Here is a 19,759-nt window from a genome sequence, read left to right as displayed (position 1 = left end):
CCATTGTGGACACGACGGATATATACACCTATGCTTTTGTGTTGCTTTACCACACTTTAATACAGACGGAATATAGCAAGCCGTTTTCTTTCATTTACTCTATTAAAACAAGAAAAAAAAAATCTACCCCTTCCCCACCAACTTGGTGGTTTCATCAAGTTACACTCGATGGGTTACTGTAAAACCAGAAATATTTGCGGAATGAAATTTTGCTAATTGGAGCCGACAGCCTTTTTCACACCATTATTTTTTTTTTTTCACAAACTGCCACTGGCATTGAAGTTACATTATAGAGTTCTAGTGTAGACTAGAAGATTTGTGCCCATTTTAATTTCATGAATCTTGGCTATCACAAAATTTGTGAAATTAAAATGCATGCAAATTTCTGGCTTTACAGTACTGTAAATGCCAAATATTTCGCGAGGTTTTTATTTTCGCAAATTTCGTGAGTCAGGTGCTATTTGCGAAATTAAAGATATGCGAAAATATTGACTCTGATCCTGATGTGAATGTGATGTACGCGTACACACTTCTCCGTTCAGTACAGGACTCCATGATCGCGAATTTAACCACTCGCGAAATCGTCGGGAATTCCCGATTCGCGAAAATTTAGACTCGCGAAATATATTGCGTATACAGTATATCACATATAAAGTGTATGTGCATGATAAGAGCTGCTGAATTGAATTTCCTGAGAGATAATGTACACGTATGTATTGTGTACGTCTAAAAAAGAAAGCACCCAAAAGGCCATAAAAACACTCAGTCTGCATCAATAATCTATGCAGATCATACGGACAGAACATCACATATCGAATGACAGATATACCTCCTGCATCATATCAATGAGTAATATGGACATATAACGTATGCCACCTAGCTGCATCTAATAATAGCATACACAGCTCTTCATCTGGATTGGTACTTTTCATTTTAACTCAAGTCTTATTCATAGTGTCCTGGTTGCATTCAAAGCCGATTGCTTGGCCTATTTCAGATGGTGCACCTGACTTGATGGTGTGCTCTGTTTTCAATGATTGCCATTTAATCCCTCTCCCTCTACCCAAAGTGAAATGATAGAGGACTTCGGCTATATTTACAGCTTATTGTCACATTTTACGCAAGCTTTGAAGAGTAAAAAGGAAATTTGCTAAATAGATTATGTATGACCACCTGTGAAAGAAGCTGTTAGCCTTCTCTGCAGAAAATATTAGCGACCATTGCTAATGATGAAGAGGTAATATAGATATCTCGCTTTGGCATTTATTTTCATTAGTGCTATCTGTTTTCTCTGCTAGGTCCTAGGTTTATCAAAGCACATTTCTTTCCAAACAGGGCATATCTTCATTGGCTGAATTAAGTGGCTAATCAATTACCCCATTTCCATGAACTACTGTAGCCTTATCGTACATGTATTGCAAAACTGTCATCCACACAAAAAGGGCCTCCAATGTCTTTTATTTCATCACAGCCACGGATGGAGTACGGAGAGGAAAGTAGACGCCTGTCCGTAACGAAGGCCAATCATCCTACTGCTGCAAATTTAAGGTTGGCTGAAAGCATGAAGAAGGACACAGCTTGATTCCGTTATGCGTGAAAAGGCCTCATGTATCCATCAAAACAGGGTCTGTGATTCGAGGGAGGACACCATTGTTCGGATGACACTGCTCACTTTGATACTTGATTTCACCTTCGTGTCTATCTATGTAATCTATCTGTCAATCCACATGTGCTATCTATACGTCAATCTATCTAATATCTATTCCTCTGTCTATCTCGATGCAACTCTTTATCAAATTTATCTATATCTATTCATTTTTCAGTCTATCTAGTGAACTTACTGTAGGATTTAGGATTCAAATGCAGTATATAAATTGCTAAATCTCTGTTCTCCCAGATCAGGGTAATATTGAGGTCTCAAGAGTCATGAATTAATCCTCTTTTCTTCTGCCAGCATGATATAATTCTTTTTTTTTTTTCATGCAGCTCTTTTGTTGTACTCTGTATTTCATTTCTCCTTTTATTGTATTCAATTTCTGTTTTCTTTCATGTCTTTGAAAAATCTGCAAAGATCTTGCTTGCATTCTCCTCTGCCAGACACTTGCTACAGTTATGGGAATAACATGATGCAGCACTATATGCATGAGCCACTGCACATCTGACAAGCAACAAATCCAAGCACACACAAATGACACCAAATCCAGAGCAAAAACACAAATCATCTATGAGGGCGCCATCTCACCTGAAAGAGACCATCTTGTCTGACGAGCTCCACTTCTTTCTTCAGCGCCTCCAGCCCTTGCTTCAGAGTCTCCACCTCGCGGTCCCGCATGAGGGCCTTCTGGGCCGTCTCGGCCAGCTCTCGGGCCCGCTGCTTGACCACCATCCGCTTCAGCTGGTCAACGTCCATCGTGGCCGGGGGGCCCCCCTGCCCGGACACAACCCCACCCCCACCCCCGTCTACCGGCGGCGATGTCGGGGAGGCCAGGGGCTCATGGTTCGTGTGTGGGAGGGCGCCCTTTGGCACAAGCGATGTGTTGTCCGCAGGTGGTCTCTGTGTATCAAACAGAAAGTTGCAGAAAGAGACATTTAGGACACTTTATTAAACAACAGAACGCAATCAGTTCAGTGTCAGATTTTTTATTGCTGAAAATCAAGAAGAGACTGGTGACGTGTCAGGTAAGGCACAGCTGTCAATAACTACAATAAAAATCCAATCTCAGTTGAATTCATTATCACCTAGGAGGTTATTGACAAATTTTATGGAAATGTGTGATGGGCAAAAAAAACCCCCAAAAAACAGTTGCATTCTTCACTGACTGTTTTATGCCTAACATGCTACCCTTTACACTTAAGTACACACCACAGCTCTGCTCAGGTACATGTTGGATACTGCACATATATAATATTGCATGTGTTCAAGACAAGTGTGTGTGTGTGTGTGTGTTTTTTTATTGTATCCTGTTGAAATCAGTTTTCAAGGCTTTCTGTGGTATAAATAGACAATGTAATTTCCTGACATCTCTCATACTTAGCGCTAAATGGCTGATTAACCCATTGAGGACGAGTTGATTTTGCTATCGACACACATTTCCCATTGACACTTACCCGAGTATACTCGGGACTCGTCCTCAACAGGTTAATGCTGGCATTTGTCAGAACTTTCTGAATAATACCCCTCTCGTGCCAGTCACTCAGGGGATCAAAAGGGAGATTCATCGCGGAATCAAACTTGGAGCACCCAGGAAGAATCTCTTTCACGCTAACAAACAAGCTCCCACCTGAATTTCTCTCATTCGCTCTACTGCAGTAAAAGAAGATGTCATGGAATGTATGCGAAATGTTATTTCTGGTGTGCCTGACATTAGTCAATGGTATACTGGATGTTGCTCTTCACCTGGCAGTTAAACCACGCTGCCTTTCAAACTACAGCAGCACTCAATAGTTTCTGGGAGCACCCAGGGGTTTACCAGGGACAGTTTTAGGGTAAAACTACTCTGAAAAGTCACTGGGCATTTGACCTAGGGTTTCATCCAGAAGACTTTTCATACTACATTGTACGAGATCTCCTGGGTGAAATTTGCCAAGCATAAAAAGGGTTTAAGAATGCTTGTTTGATCCTATCAAAGATGCTTCAGGGCCCCGTTGCTAGAAACTCTGCGTTTAAACGCAACTTGCAACTGATTGTCACTGGCCAATCAAAATCATTGTTGCATGCATGTCTTCTTATTAGGGCAGACCCTGAGCCAATCAGAATGGTTGTTTCAAAATTAGCAATTATTTGCAATTGATTGCAACTTTCTTGCAACAGGGCCCTGGTCAGTTTGATTGATTTCAACAGTTGTTTGGATGTCACCAGTTTTATTTAAACAACAACAACAACAACAACAACAACAACAACAACAACAGCAGCAGCAGCAGCAGCAGCAGCAGCAGCAACAACAACAACAACAACAACAACAACAACAACAAATCCATTCATTTCCCCAGAGCTGATAAAAAAAAAGATCCTTAAAAATTACTTTGGTATACCATCCAAACAACAAGACCAACAATAACAAAGATGTAACCGTGCGTCTTGCCGCAAGAAGCCTCTGCCTCATTCACGCTGCACACTACTTAACAAATGTTGAATGGTAGTACGAAAATGTTATATTTTCTTTTTGTAAATTCGAAGACTGATAAATCCCTGCTATGTTTGTCTGAGTTTCTGTCTGTCTGTCTTTCTATCTGTCTGTCTGTCTGTCTTTCTATCTGTCTGTCTGTCTGTCTGTCTAGGAATATCTTCTCTCTTGACTTCCTCCTCAGTTCACATACATCATTTGGCATCATCCATCATGATTTGACACACATATCTAATCATGCAGCAGTGTTCATTTGAAAACTCAACCTAACCTACCCCTCAGTTTCTGATAAAGCTAATCCCACTAGCATGCACCACTAGTCGGTGAGGTCTGGGCGCTCAAATTCAGTAAACACTGCCCAACTATGGTTTGATTGACGTCTAGAGGAACTCAACTTTAATTTGGGTTTGTTTTTTACTGTTTGAAAGAAAAAAAACTGAGGGAAAAGAAGTCATCGTACCAAAAAAGATGGGACAAGGAAAAAATTGGAACTTGTTTATCATTTTGTGACGCCAGAACAGATCGTCTCCATTAAAACACTCCCTGGGGATAACCTACATCTGATTACCTGTCACATCCACTCGCATGGCCCTATTTCACTTTTTTTTCCTTTCATTTTGTTTTTAGCTCCATCCCCAGATAAATGAAGGTATAAAAATTTCTCACAAAACTAGGACAGCAACTCCTATTGCCTAAATATATTTTTTCCTTCTTTTTTTCTTTACATTCAATTCAGGACTTTCTGTATATGAAAAATATCTGATATCCTTAATTCTTACTTTTAATTTTTTTTTTTGCATTTTTTATTTACAACTGTAGCTTTCAGTGTTCTGACAAAACAGGAGGCATGATGGCGCAAAGATGAAGTATGATGTATTTACTGTAAAACATGAAATTTCAGCGGCATGAAATCTTTGCGAATTGGAGCTGACGGCCTTTTTCACAGCATGAAATTTCTGTGAAGTGCCTCTGGCATTCAATGCATATAGTGTAGACAAGAACTTTTGCGTGCATTTTGATTTCGCAAATCTTGGCTCTCGCGAAAATCGCGAAATTTAAATGCACACGAGCATTCTTCGTTTTACAGTACAACAGGAAACACGTACAGACAAACTTGCAGCTCAGTCAAACTAAAGGGCTAATATTACACGACTCTGCAGCTGACTTCAGCCTGTTGACAACTTTATGATTATATTGCGCAGCAGATGCATTAATGCGGACCCTTGATATGCGATGCAAGAAAAAAACACAACATGAGTCGATAAAACTATTATGAACCAACAGACAGACATGCAGGGATAGAACAAAAAATGTGGCCCTTGTAACTTTCATTCTGTCATTTCATCCATTTGCTGCTGACATGATTTGTTTCTCCATCGTTTTCCAACTTGGCCCCAACTTCCACTGAACAGAGGCAATATAAAAACAATATTGCGCGCTAATGGCAGATCGTCGTGGCTGCCGATAATCTCATCGCGGCAGGGTTTTTCGGGCGGAATTGCTCAAACGAGGAGTTCGATGACGACACCATTTAAACCCATGGCAACTTCATTGTTGTTGGCAGTGAGTACTGGATTCATCTCATTACCCCATGACAAACAGCTGGATGATGGTGATGAAAAGTATTTATGGCAACAAGGTCCGATCATGATTTTTATTCCGTTATTATTTGCCTTGGCTGCTACTGGCTCCCTTATTGCAGGAAGCGGTCTGCGCTGACGACAGTCATTAGCTCTGATAATTGGGTGTAATTTTGTCAAAGCTGCATGGCACATAAATGTCATAACAGTAACTGCATTCTCCTGAATAACAAAAGGAATGGCTTTTAGAATATTATCGAACAGTCAAATGGCTCATGGGTATAGGAATAGCCATAATATTCATAAAGGATAGTCATTATGTGACATTAACGGACCATCAGGCATTCAATTTTGGGTTGTTTATTCTGTTTTTATGCACTTGACGATATCACATTTGTTAGATCTTTCTCCATAATATGTTAAATCTAGAATATAATGCCCCAAGTGAGAATATATATTCCTATTTATCATTCTATTCAAAGATTCCATTATTGTAAAAAAAAATTAATAAATAAAAAAAAAACATTTCTAGAGTTTACCCATGCCTGGCGAAATAAATCACAAAGATAAGCAATATAACTGAGGATATAGTGCTGCTAATCAGAGAGCAGGGTCGATAGGCCCGTTCACAAACAACGAAAATCTAAATTTCAATCGCGATCCAAATTTCGATTTTTTATTCGACCGTTCATACACAGGGGAAAATCACACTTCGCAGCAAGGAAAGAATGATCAGTGGCCAAACTGCGCATGCGCGAATCTTGCATGACCGAAGACTGACCCCGCAGTCCCGATAGAGTTTCGCACGCGCTACGAACGATGGGACTAAAAATACCGATTTCCGAATCTCGATCGCGCTCACACACACGACGCTTGGCAAAATAATCACGATTATTCTGAAAAATCGCACTAATAGTGCGAGTTGGATCGCGATAAGGATCGCGGTAATTAGTGAGATTTTTCTGTCCACACTGGAAAAAATTTCGAAATTTTGATCGCGATAAGAAAATCGATTTTTAAATCGCACTTTTTCCCTTGTGTGTGAACGGGCCTATTAAAAGCAAGGAAAATATTTTCTACACAGCAGAATGCTACTTGGAATACCATATCAAAATACCAAATGTTGTTTCTCTCTGGTGCATAACATCTTTTCTGTCATCTATGCAGCACAAATTATGTAATTAGTCCTCTAATATAATGATATTTATGATAATAAGGTACATTTCTACAGTACAGATGCTATAACACGTTTGTACTCTACTGCACTGCAATAAGAGACTCCTACAAATATCTGCTTAATTTCTTATACATTATATGCTGTTTGAAACCTCTCTTTCTCTTCCTTTAGATTATATCCAAAACAATTAAAAGAATCTAAAAACAGAAAACTTTCAAGTAATACATTTGATACTTCTTGAGAAAGTGCTGCAAATTACAAATGTAGTCCGGTCACTTCCATTTGCAACCTGTTCACACTAAATAAAAGTGGCATGTTGAGGTACTCGTCCTGAGACAATTAACCCTTTATCTGCCAGTGACTTTGGACAGTGCATACAACACTATTGGGTTTTCTGAGCTAATCAGCACTCGGAGCACACACAGATTTAAACATACCAATGTGAAGGTAGACTGAAGTACTAGAGTTCAACCATATGCCCCTTTCAGTAACTCCTCTGGTTCGCGCCAGGCCTGAGCTAAGTTGTAAAATCTTGAGTTTATGAATGGGTCAGGCTAAAATGGCCCACGCCAGGCTCGGGCTATTTTGGCACTGCTGTAAGCTAGCACCAGGCGTGGGCCAGGCTCGGGTTTATGAATGATAGCAGCGCCAGGCTCAGGTCAAAATTCCTTGCACGGTCAAAAGTCACAATTACCTGGCCGTGCCTCTGACAGAGCGCACGTTCAGTTACCATCATGGTAGTTATCCCTTATGTGGCCAAGTTCATTTTGGGTCATCTTAGAAGTAGTGCAGCTCTGCTATAGTTACTGACCGCAATTTTTACTGCTTGGCGCAGGCCAATTTAGCTCGGGCCAGGAGCTGGCCAAAAACTCATGTCAGTACCAAAGGCCATCCAGATCTACTGCTGAATGAACAAGATCAGTGCAACAATTTCTAGGTAGCTGACTGGGGGAATATACAAGGCATCGCTAATTTATTATGACTGTGCAAATTTACATGGTATTTTAATGCATGATATGACCTGGTCAAATGATGTGGAAAGGAAATTAAATATGAATAGAAATTAGCATCTATATCCCAACTTTCTCAATGCCAAGTTGTTGCAAGAGATCTGTTTGTTTTTTTGTTTTGTTTTTTCTTATTCGTATTGAATGAGACATTTGTGTGCCATTTCTTGCGTTGATATAAGAGAGATCCACAAAAATAATGGTCAAATAACTGCCAAGGTCAAATCATATCTGTCTGTGAACAAAGAAATAGCACCTTTAATGTTAACCTGTTGCAGACAAGTCCCAAGAATACTCTGGCAGGTGTCAATGGAAAATGCATGTTACAGCAAAATTAGTCCATCCTTAATGGGTTAAGAATGTTCAGCAAGTCAGAATATACACCTGTACCTAGAAAGAGTAAAATTTAACACATCAGATGAACACATTGATGCTTAACATACACATACATGTGAATTCATTCAAGCGTATGGCACAATATGACTTGCAGGTGTAAATGTACACATGTATGCATTATATCTTGGGTTAGAGGGAAATTTATTTTACTCCAATTTGAGCTCCAATGTCAAAAGCCTTAATAGACCACTGTATCCATCCTGACTCTTCCTGCTAGACCCTGTATACTGGTTAATAGTCACCAAGAAGGGAATTCAGGTGTACAAAGAGTCTCACGGAGGTGCCATGACATGACGGGGCTGGTGTGAAGGACCAAATTAGTTCAAGTGACTGCACTATTGGAGCCTCATTACGTTATAATGGGGGTGGGCAGTGGGGGGGGGGGGGGGTACTCCCCATAATTCAACGGCAATGCCTCTAATGGGAAGGAGGAAAGGACAGAGTCAATATTGGGGGGCAGCGGCTGTGAGATAAACAGCCTCCATCCAATCTTGTTAGCCGACAAGTTCGTTGAAAAGGTAGAAGACAGGGAAACAAATTAAAGCTCAGAATGTCAAAATATGTATCCCTTCATATATATTACCATCATACTTTGCATAAAATTTTCATAATGCATAATCATCATTGAAGTATTTGGGAAATGTTCAAGCATGATGCACGTTTATTTTGCAACATTTTTGTTTTGTACATCACCTAATTGTTGCTTCTATTCCACCATCTTCATTATTCAAATTACCAAAATTCTTGCATCGAGTTGTTTTTATTGCAACCGATTGACAAATTGCCCTACATTGATGCAAATGAGCACCAATCATTTTGTCTTCTAGTAGTAGCCATGATTTTGGGGGGAAAAAAATCATGGGAGTAGATACTTGTACTCGGGCTGGCCCGAGTTGTGCATGTATGTCTACGATTTTTTTTTTTTTTTTTTTATCATGGCTACTAATAAAACACTATTGCCATATCTATTTAGTTTTCTTAGAATTGCTAGGTGTGCATTGTTCTTTTTATGTTACATTATCATCCATATATGTCCTTTCAAATTGTTTAACAGCTGAATTGATAAATGTACCACATTGTATCATGTCTTTCCTTTTATTGATGGAAATAAAGTGTAGGCCTAATTGGAATGAGTTGAATTGAACACTGAATAATTGGTGGTTATTTACATTGATGTAGGGCAACATTTATAGCAACCCAATGACTCTGAGATAGTTCTAACCACATCACCACTACATGATGTAACACTACCTTTGACCTCAGTGGCTAAATACATCCCCCCCCCCCCTCATTACTGACCTCTTCCAACAAAAGACAGACTGGAAAGTTGTCCTTGAGACCCACATGAACAAAAAAGAACATGATACAGTGCAGAGAAGCGAAACAAAAAGGAACAAGAAACAAAGAGGGAACTTCTGAGGCATACATCTCCGACTTCCCTAGATGGCTTGTTCCAGGGGAGCTGCTGTCCTAGCACAGACTACCATTAATCAATAAGAGGATGGCCTGCTGTCCAATAAAGTTAAGAGATGGCTTTAGGGAGACAGTACCACAAACTGATGGCCACAGAGGACTCACTGCAGAATTCTACAAATAGCACATTAACCCGTTGAGGACGAGTTCCAGGTATACTCGGGCACTGGTATATGGGAAATGCGTGTTGTAGCAAAATCAGCCCGTCCTCAATGGATTAAAGTGTACAATGTCAAAAAAAAAAAAATCACAATGGGACCCTCCACAATGATAATTTTAAAAATAGTGAATCAATCCAAATACATTTTCAGGATATGAAACTATAACTTATTACCCACATCTTACAGATAGCCCCATCTGATTTGCTTTAATAGTCACAAAGAGAAATGAGGATCTTTGTCAAGCATGTCAGGAATCCCTTCCCTCCAAGTTCTGTCCATTGTGTTCACAGTTCCAAGAGCATCCAAGTGCTGAACTTGGAAGAAATGGACCCATGACATGCTTTACAACGATCCACATTTCTCTGTGACCACTTAACCAAATTTAATGGGGTTTTTGCAAAATGAAGGTAAGAAGTTATAGTTTCATTCCTTTTACCCCTTGAGGACGAGGACCTAGTATACTCAGGCAGGTGTCTATGGGAAATGCGTGTTGTAGCAAAATAAGTCCTTCCTCAACGGGTTAATCAGTTTGAAAGTTATCAATGCAAAAATCCAATTGTAATTTATTGGGAAATGTATGATATGTACGTCACACTAAACAGAGCTGATCCTCATATATTTCATATGCGACACTGAGCCTGGGTTGATACCATTTGCTAGCTACCGCTTGTCACGTGAGACAAACCACGAGGGGTTGGCATTATTTGCTGGAGTGGGTACTGTACGTGAGGTGGACCACTTCACCGGGTAAACACCCTGCTCTTTGCAATGAATGAATGAAGTGAGATCTTGTACGCACCTGAGTCCTGACTTCCTCACACAAGGGTTCCACAGACATTTAACGTCCTATCCGAGGGACAGAGTGCATTTCCCTCTTACTGGAGGAGCCAACATTATTACACGCAACAATGGTCGGCCAGGCTCAATGGAATCGAATTCTGACCATCTGATTGCAAAGTAGACGCACTAGCTTACCAGCTGATTCACATCACCGCCTCTCAGAGCTAATTTATCAGTTGATATTATATAAATTTCATTTGCAAACAGTTCATGCAAAGTGTGTTTTGTTTTAGGAATGTTGACTCTTCTTGGCCAATTCATTTAATACCACAATTTGTACTGATATATAATAACAAAAGGAAAAATACATATTTATAAAAACAGTCCTAAAAGTTATGCACCTTACACTTTGGACATAGAAATCATAGATTTTCATCTGTATGACAGAATCCAGCAACTATAACTGTTTCCACAGTCTGTATGATTTAAAACTTCATAACTCTGATAAACCCCAATAATATGCAAGTGCATAGTTATCTACTCTTTTCATGTCAAATGAGTACATTCACCTGTAAAGTGGAAAGTAAAGTATCATTTATAGCAAATCTACAATGCAGAGAGCTGAGCAAAGAAGACACTTGATAATTGGAAACTGGAAAACCACTGTGAATGTCTACCAAAATCACAGTCGGAAATTAGGTGTTCACTTGCATATCATGTACTGATCTAAGTTACAAGACCTCCATACAAAAGTTTTTCTTTTTTTTTTCATGCAGAACATTTCACAAGCTAACCAAAATGTTTACAACCTCCACCATTTTTTACAAGTAACACAAAACATTATTTCACAGGACTGTTAAGACATCACTACAACAGTACGACATAGTATGCATTATTTACTGTCACATTATTTATCAATTTGTACTTACAATACAGGCATTGCCCATGCTTGACTTTTCCCTGCACTACAACGTCGCCAGTAATCACTAAAACCGTGTAACAGAGCGGTGTAACACCACAGGGATACAGTACCAAAGGAGAGCGTAATCAACTTCGTTACCGCTGTACACCGACTAACAACCACTATAAGTGTCAAGGAGTGGATCGACAGCACCTTAACTTGAACATATGCACAATGTATTACAACCCCAGTATTGGTTACTCACATTGTATATTGCCAATACGCATCTGGGATGCTACTATTTCCTTAGTTCTCAGTACCAGGCAATAAATTGCTACATATCTAACTAAATCAAATAATATCAAATTATAATCAGAATACATAAATTATGTCATATAGTATTTTAAATAGTCCATTTCCATTAGTTTTCAAACAAAATTCCTCACAGAAAAATAAATAACATCAACAAAAAGCAATCCAGATCTTCTAGTCTATTGCAGACAAACACAACACGGGACGGGAATCTGCTCAAAAATAGAGACACAGGTCTGTTTTCTCGAGACTAGACATATATCACTAAAACTCCTGCCATATCAGGAGGATGGTGGCAGGAAATGTTCGACAACGTAAAGACAAACAAACGAAGCACAACAGCAACAAGTGAAATAACTTCCTCTGAAAACAGCAACAACGACAATCAGCACGAGGCCAAATGTAAATTTCTGCCCATGTGCGCAAAAAATTAGGGTGTCATTAATTTTCCGGGGGGGGGGGGGGGGGGGGGAGGGCAGGGAATACACAAGAAGAGAACATTACCTTGGAATGCCACTAGCACAAGACAGGAGACACAAGGTATTACAAATATTGATTGAGCTTACAATCATTATTGCTGATGTAGCAATGATAATGAGAAAAAGGCAACATGATATCATCTGCATATATGCATAATACTCAAAGCTATCTGGATAAGAGATAAGGGGAATGAGACCCAAGGGAAATATGTCGCGGAACGAGCGAAGTCTGTATGATGGTCGTATGCAGACGACAGCGGTCGATTGCACTTTATCATGTATATTTAGAGGGCAGACAACAGGAAACAAATGTGACACTTTCAGCATGTTCACTGGATCCTGAAAAGTTAATTAAAAACTGTAGTATGGTACAAACTGCCCTAGAGGTAAACCCTTCCCTGTAAACAAATTGGTATTAAATGAGTTATTGGTTCCTGAGATAGTGTACTTGTAAAAGAAAATAGAATAAAAGTTTTCCAGCAATTCTGCAACACCTCTGATCCCAATAGAAAATCCAAATATAAACATCCCCTATCTCCCTGCAGTCTCTTTCATATACACTGTACCTGACAGAATGGAGCAATATCCAGATTGCACAGTTTCTGCTACATATTGTGGTGGCTTTAGCGTGAAGAGACTGTGAACTTTTGCAGACTGTGCTTTGTATGATGTTTGTCTAAAAAAGGGTGAACATGTAATTCAGCACCCAAATCATTTGAAGTTATTGAACAAATATTGCTTTGCGAATAATCCATTTCCAAAACAGTTCATTCTGACTTTGCCATCTCTGGGGAATCGGGATGGTGAATGCAGCTATTGTAAGAATCTCACTTTTTGATGCATTTAATGCTATCTTTATGAGCAACTCTGTCTAACCTCATACCTTAATTTTTACACAACATGAGCAACACTTATTATAGCACTGTGCAGCTAAGATACAAAGACATTTCAAAACAATGATGGATGAAGGAAGGGCTGGTAGACAGAAAATGAAGATCAACATCAGCCAACAAGACCTTGTAGGAACTTGATCCTACATCTTTCGTTCTATGCACCCTGTTTAAATTGCTGTTTTTACCTCTGATTTGTACATGGAGAGGAGGAGATTATGGAACTCCTCCCTATTGGTGTCGGTGCCGTTGCCATTGACCACCCCGCCCCCAACATGGGTTCCCCTGGACCCCTTCCTGGCGTTCTCACAGTTGTCTGTCAGCGCCATGTGGTGCTGCTGGGGAACTCCCAGGACACGCATGTTGCCATCGGCCAGGGAGTCCATCTTTGGGGACAAGTGATGGTGATGATGATGGTGGTGGTCGGTTGGCGCAGCCGTGGTAACCGGCACGATGCGGTGCTGGTGTTGGATCATGGTCCGGCTCTCCTGGAGGACGGGATGCATTGCTGCTGCCGTTGTCGTTGTTCCCGCTTTTGCCGAGAGCTGATGCGCGGGGACCGACGAGGAGGATGGCGGGTTGGCTGGGGCATCCTGGAAAAAGGACAGCTCAAACGGCAAGCGGATGCTAAACAGGGAACTCATTTCCAGGCAACTACCAGGTTCCTTGAAACCATATTGAAAAAAGATCACCAAGAGAACAGCTGAATCATGGCCAGTCACTCTGAACAGTAATCAAATTGATCTCCTTTCTCCATGTGATAATGATCCAACATGTACCAAGCAATCTTATCACTTTCATTGAATGGACTGTACGATACCACCGAGTACCTCTGCCGCAAAGCCAGTTTCAAGCCATCTGACTAAGTATGTCCCATATATGGAAGCAAATTAATCAGCATTGCCACAGATTCCACACTCAACACCGTGAACAGTATCTACAGCTAAGGAACTGTTCAAAGTGAGGCAAAGAGAAGAAAGCTATGCTCATGAAGACTGGAAGCCTGTGCTCAATGCACAACAAAATTTAAAACGATACATCGATGTGAGATCCAAGTCTTCTATGGTACATCCAATCTTCCTTCGCTGAGAGTATCTCTACCATACTTCCTCCTCAAGCTGATTTCAAAGGCTGTGACATCCTTGGGTCATTTGTCATTCAGGCAGCCGCTACATGATGTAAGAACTTCACGGGGAAGGGCCCAACAATGCCTCAAAAGAGGACAGAACAATTTGCATGATAACCACAGAAATATTGATTTTTCCTTCAGCGGGAGACATCCTCGCCGATATAGAAACTCCCTCTCAAAGTTGGGAGCCAATCAATAGGCCTTGGGTCGGCTCGGTAGAGAGGCTTTGTGAAACCGTTTGCTGAAGCGCAACAGTTAGAATTCCTGGCCCAGTTTTTATTGGTGTTGCATAGCCATATTAAACTGGATCTTGTCAAGAATGAACTGGCATGATGTTAAAAAGAAGGGATTCCAGCATCAACAATAACAAGTGATTCTATTAGACAGTTAACTCTGTCTTGAACACCATCCCCCTTCCATTCAGCAAAATTTACTAGCATTCGATATCAATGTTACTTAAAAGTCTCTAAGCCACAGCCACTCTGCATTTTGCAGTGACAGACATTATTGTATGGATTTCATTTCACTGTCTTTGAATAGTGCAGATCTGTTTCCTGAATGGGTTGATACTCAACAACAAAAAAATGTCCACTTTAGTCTGAAATATGTCATGATTGGCTGCATGGCTTTTCCATTTCAGGTTGCTTCCTCTCTGAAGCAAGCATGAATACTGTCTTTCTTATTTCAAAGTTCAACAAATGACATGCTACAGTACCGTGGCATCTACAAAAAAAAAACAACAACAACAACACTGAAACATCCAATCACATCCAGTAAATTGTAAAAAAAAAAGAAAAAAAAAGAAAGAAAAAGAAATGCCTATCAAATTATCTCATACTGCCAAAAATTCCTAGTATAAGTTTGTCAGCACTTGTAATATTAATGTAATTAGTTTGCATAAATTTCAATATCTTTTGATATGATTGTACAAAAAAAAAAGTATCTAATCACATCCATCAAATTTTTGCTAACATCCAATGAAATGATACCCATAAGGGCCTGCAATATTTCTTTGTGTTCTCCACAGACAATTAAGAACTTCAAGATAAACACAGAAATCCTACAATATGAGGCTGCAAGACTGACCACACAGTTGATGTGAAAAGCTTTTACAGTGTATAACATGTGTAGAAAAAGACATAAACCAGCAACTACGATTTATTTCAGACAATTCTCACACACAGCTCTCACATATATATCGGGGGGGCATTTCATGAAGGAACTTGTCGGATAAAATATCTGACAAGTCAATTATATCCGACAAGTTTTGAGAAATTCTTTAGTCTGATTGGTTGATTTCTCTGAACTTGTCGGATATGATTGACTTGTCGGACATTTTATCCGACAAGTTCCTTCATGAAATGCCCCCCAGGAGAACCAGTGTGTGACAGCTCTGTAAGGAGGCGACAAAGAAGAGATAGATGAGGTACAAATGGACAAACAAAAGACTGTTACAATTCTTGTGGTCTCCACCCTTCCAAATAATTTTCCACAATTATTGTGCAATAATCAAATTATTTATAAAAGAAAAATCTATATACACAAAAATGATTCAATACCTTTCTTGTTTGCACAAGAAAATATGGCAATCTATCATATCCAGGATATCCCACTAGTGTGACTTCAACCCTGACACTTGCAAAGTTTTGTTTTGGAAAATTAATGATTCTTGCATTGAGGCATTTTTATTGCAACTGCTTGACAAATCGTCTTTCATCAACGTAAATGAACACCGATTATTCAGTGTGAGTAATAGCCATGATAAAAATATCATGGCTGTACGAGTATATTTACCCTTGATTTTTTTAATCATGGCTATTGCTGAACAATTGATGTTTATCTACAATTTACGTCAATAAAGGGCAATTTGTCAATCAGGTGCAAAGTTCTATCTTGTTGTGTTTGTTTTCACAAAACTGTGCTAAAAGGTCCTTCATGGAAGACTACTGTCTCACCACACAAACTGTGAGCATGTTTTGCAGGTAACACCAAAACAGATATGGTCCCTCTGAATTGGTATTAAAGAAAAAGTGTCCAGCTGCCTCAACAAAGGGCATTTGGTACACAGATCCATCCATATCATCCATCTTTAATATAATTTCTCCTCAAATTATTTAAGTATCTTTGGTACGAGAAAGTGATGGTGCCCGGGATGGTCCATTATACCTACAGGTGAGAGATCTTGCCTGTACCATCTGCTTCCAGCGAGGGCAGTATCACTATTCATCCCAGATGCAACAATTTTGAGAGAATGCACGGAGGCTGTCATCTGTCAACCACTGATGAATTGTGCACAATTTGCATGCAAAACTGCATGCCAACTTGATATTCCGATGGGCTCATCCTCCCTGCTGTTGACATACCCTGTGGTGTCGGTTAATATGCCTTGCTCTTCAGCGATACTTGGGTTTCAGTTGATGCCTGCTGCATGATAAAAACTCTGCTTTTACATCCTTTACATCCTTTGCTTGTTTGTTGTTGTTGTTGGTGGTGGTTTTTGTTTTTTGTTTGTTTGCTTGTCTGTTTGGGGTTTTTTTTTGTTTTTTGTTTTTTGTTGTTGTTGTTGTTTTTTGTTTCGGGGAAGGGGGGGGGGGTTCAGCAGTCATTCATTACTGTGTAAAAACCAGACATGATAGCAATAATGTGAGAAAGTTGTTGAGTTCAAGGGTGGCTACGATGTGTAGTGTGTGGGGAGGATGACAATCTACACCGACAATAGCATTTTAATGTTTAATTATTACTTTCCTTTGAAACTTGAGCTTTTCAGTATTATTACACTTACATGTGTATTTAATTTCACCCTGAGAAGACATTGTTTCATTTTTTAAGACTTACACTCTAAGAGTCGATATCAACCCGTTGAGGATGGGCTGATTCTGCTACAACACTAATTTCCCATAGACCCCTGCTCGATTATACTCATGACTCGTCCTCAACGGGTTAACATCGTTTGCAACCTTCACTGCTTTGTTGTAATCTCCATCCTCATAGCGTAATAAAGAATGATGTGATAGCAGATTGTACCTATTTGGTATTTCCCTATTGAAGACCGTACACTATGACAGTTTGGCAATGCTGATCAGGTCTAAATGCTCACTTCTATACCTTGTTTGTACATGCTGACTGTGATACTATTATAGGAATGCCCACTCAACAGATGCTTGAATGAATCAAAACTGACACAATAATGGCAGTGATTAATGCTCTTTGACATTTGGTCCAGGTTACAAACAATTCTGTAATTGATAACCAGCCTTGAATAGAGTAAAGGTGAACTCCAGACATCTACAATGGGTGCACAATGATGCCAACTTGAATCATGTATAAGGTGTGTGGGATTTGTACATGAAGAATGGGAGTCAGTCAAGTCAATCCTATCATTGCATATACCTGCTATAGGCAACTGGATGATACAAGAATGGTAATCTTCAATCAGAATTATTTTGCCCACGATACAATGTTGCCCACCATCAAAATGTTGCCAAAACTCAAGATGGATGCACTCGTTCCTCATCCAGTTTTATTTGTGGCTATACAAACCTATATTTCAGTCCACAGTAGAAATTATTTCTCCACTTTAATGCATTGTAATCCAACCCCGCATAAAAAAGGGCTCTGAAAAAAAAAGAAGAATGCTGGGCACCTCGGTCCAACTAGTAACTCACTCAAGCCGAGGGAGCACTGATAATGTTAAACATCTCTCACGATTTGTCAGTGGGATGAATTGAAATAATGCCATGTTTTACATGGACAATTAAATCATCCACATCTGATAATGATGTAGAGCTGTACTTCACAGTTCTCAGTTGATCCCACTCCACAGCTTTTATCATCATTATCATATAAAATTCATCGGCGACTTGCAGTCCATTCCAATATTGCAAGATATACCTCCTTTGACAGAGTGATATCCATTGACACAACATGACTGTGGTATGCACCAGACAGGGCTGTGATGTCACTAGGTATGGTCAGACTGGCAAAAGATCAAGAAGTTTAAGATCGCAAAGTTTCAGTTTCTAGCAGTCAGACTGGCAAAAGATCAAAAAATTTGGTGGGGGGGGGAATATCCCTAGTTAGAGTGGGAAGTTTCGCTGGAAGTTTGCAGTCACACTGGCAAAACTTCGAGATCTTAAACTTCACGATCTTTTGCCAATGTGACCGCAGCTATTCTCTTCATGGTCCACAAGGTTTGTGGATTAACCCGTTGAGGACAGACTGATTTTGCTACAACACGCATTTCCCATAGACACCTGCCCGAGTACACTCGGGACACGTCCTCAACGGGTTAAGATGATTCTGAAATCACAAAGCCTTATCAACCCTCAGATGCATGGTGCACCTCACCCTAGCAGAAACTAGAGCACACACTTTGGTGCGCATATGAAAACCTCGAGGTTAAGCTCTTGCCCCCTAACTTCAACGTGCGTCCACACGACAAATCTTAACCTTGAGGTTATGAAACCTCGAGGTTAAATTCCTGCCCCTCTGAGTGGTTGATTTTTGTGTCCACGCGGTGCTTAAAGGACAAGTCCACCTTCATATACATAAGGATTGAGAGAATGCAGCAATATTAGTCTGATTTTCCTCAAACTTTCACTGATGTGTTCTACTAATATTGCCGCATTCACTCAACCCACACGTCTATGAAGGTGAACTTGTCCTTTAACTACGAGTGGGGACCCCCACGGCTCGTGGTTAGAGCGCTAACCATAAGATTTCTTGTGGCTCTTAACATCGAGCAAACCTCAAGGTTAGCTAACTACCAGTGCGTCTTCACGGTCCCCAACCTCAAGCTGAACCTCGAGGTTAAGGCTTGTCGTCTGAACCTAACTAATGTCATTGACATAAGGAATCAGCAAATGGAAAGGGTGTGTCCCTTTCCGTACCTTCCACTGTGAGGAGGGCCTTCGTTGCATCTCCTTAGCCTTCTCCTCCAGCCTTTTCGCCATGACCGCCAGCTCGGCATTCCGCTTCTTCAGCCGCTGCATCTTGTCCACGGTCGGCGACCTGGAAACTCGGGGTGACACAGACTCTGCCGATCTCGGTGATGGTGAGGGGACATTGACATCGTTCTGCAAATGTGAAGAACAGAAATTTAACTCCAGGTTTATGTGCGAAGCACAACTACATAGTAGAAATTATCCAAGAGAGAAAAAAGAAATACAAAATGTATTTAGAGTTGGTGAAACACCTGCAACAAATCGATGAATTATGAGTGAGGAAGAAAAATATTTTGTTGACAACTACATTCTGTAAAAGTGAATATTTTTGCGCGACTAATTTTTCGCTCTTGGACGGGTAAGAAGAGTTTCGCACGTTTTTAATTCCACGGAATCAAGACATCACA

At 40.1% G+C, this 19,759-nt stretch overlaps 1 protein-coding gene across 1 annotated transcript in view; it reads right to left on the bottom strand.

Moving 5' to 3' along the window:
- The window catches only part of LOC140227802 (RIMS-binding protein 2-like), a 231,808-nt gene extending 212,343 nt beyond the window's left edge, over positions 1 to 19,465 (bottom strand). Inside the window, 2 exon segments of the mRNA XM_072308197.1 lie at positions 2,243 to 2,554; positions 19,299 to 19,465. Of these exon segments, the coding sequence (XP_072164298.1) occupies positions 2,243 to 2,554; positions 19,299 to 19,400 (414 nt within the window). The 5' untranslated portion in view covers positions 19,401 to 19,465.
- Positions 19,466 to 19,759: the final 294 nt, after the last annotated feature.

The sequence above is a fragment of the Diadema setosum genome, chromosome 4 (assembly GCF_964275005.1).
Source record: "Diadema setosum chromosome 4, eeDiaSeto1, whole genome shotgun sequence".
Lineage (NCBI taxonomy): Eukaryota > Metazoa > Echinodermata > Echinoidea > Diadematoida > Diadematidae > Diadema > Diadema setosum.
This window is presented reverse-complemented; position numbering and strand designations above follow the sequence as displayed.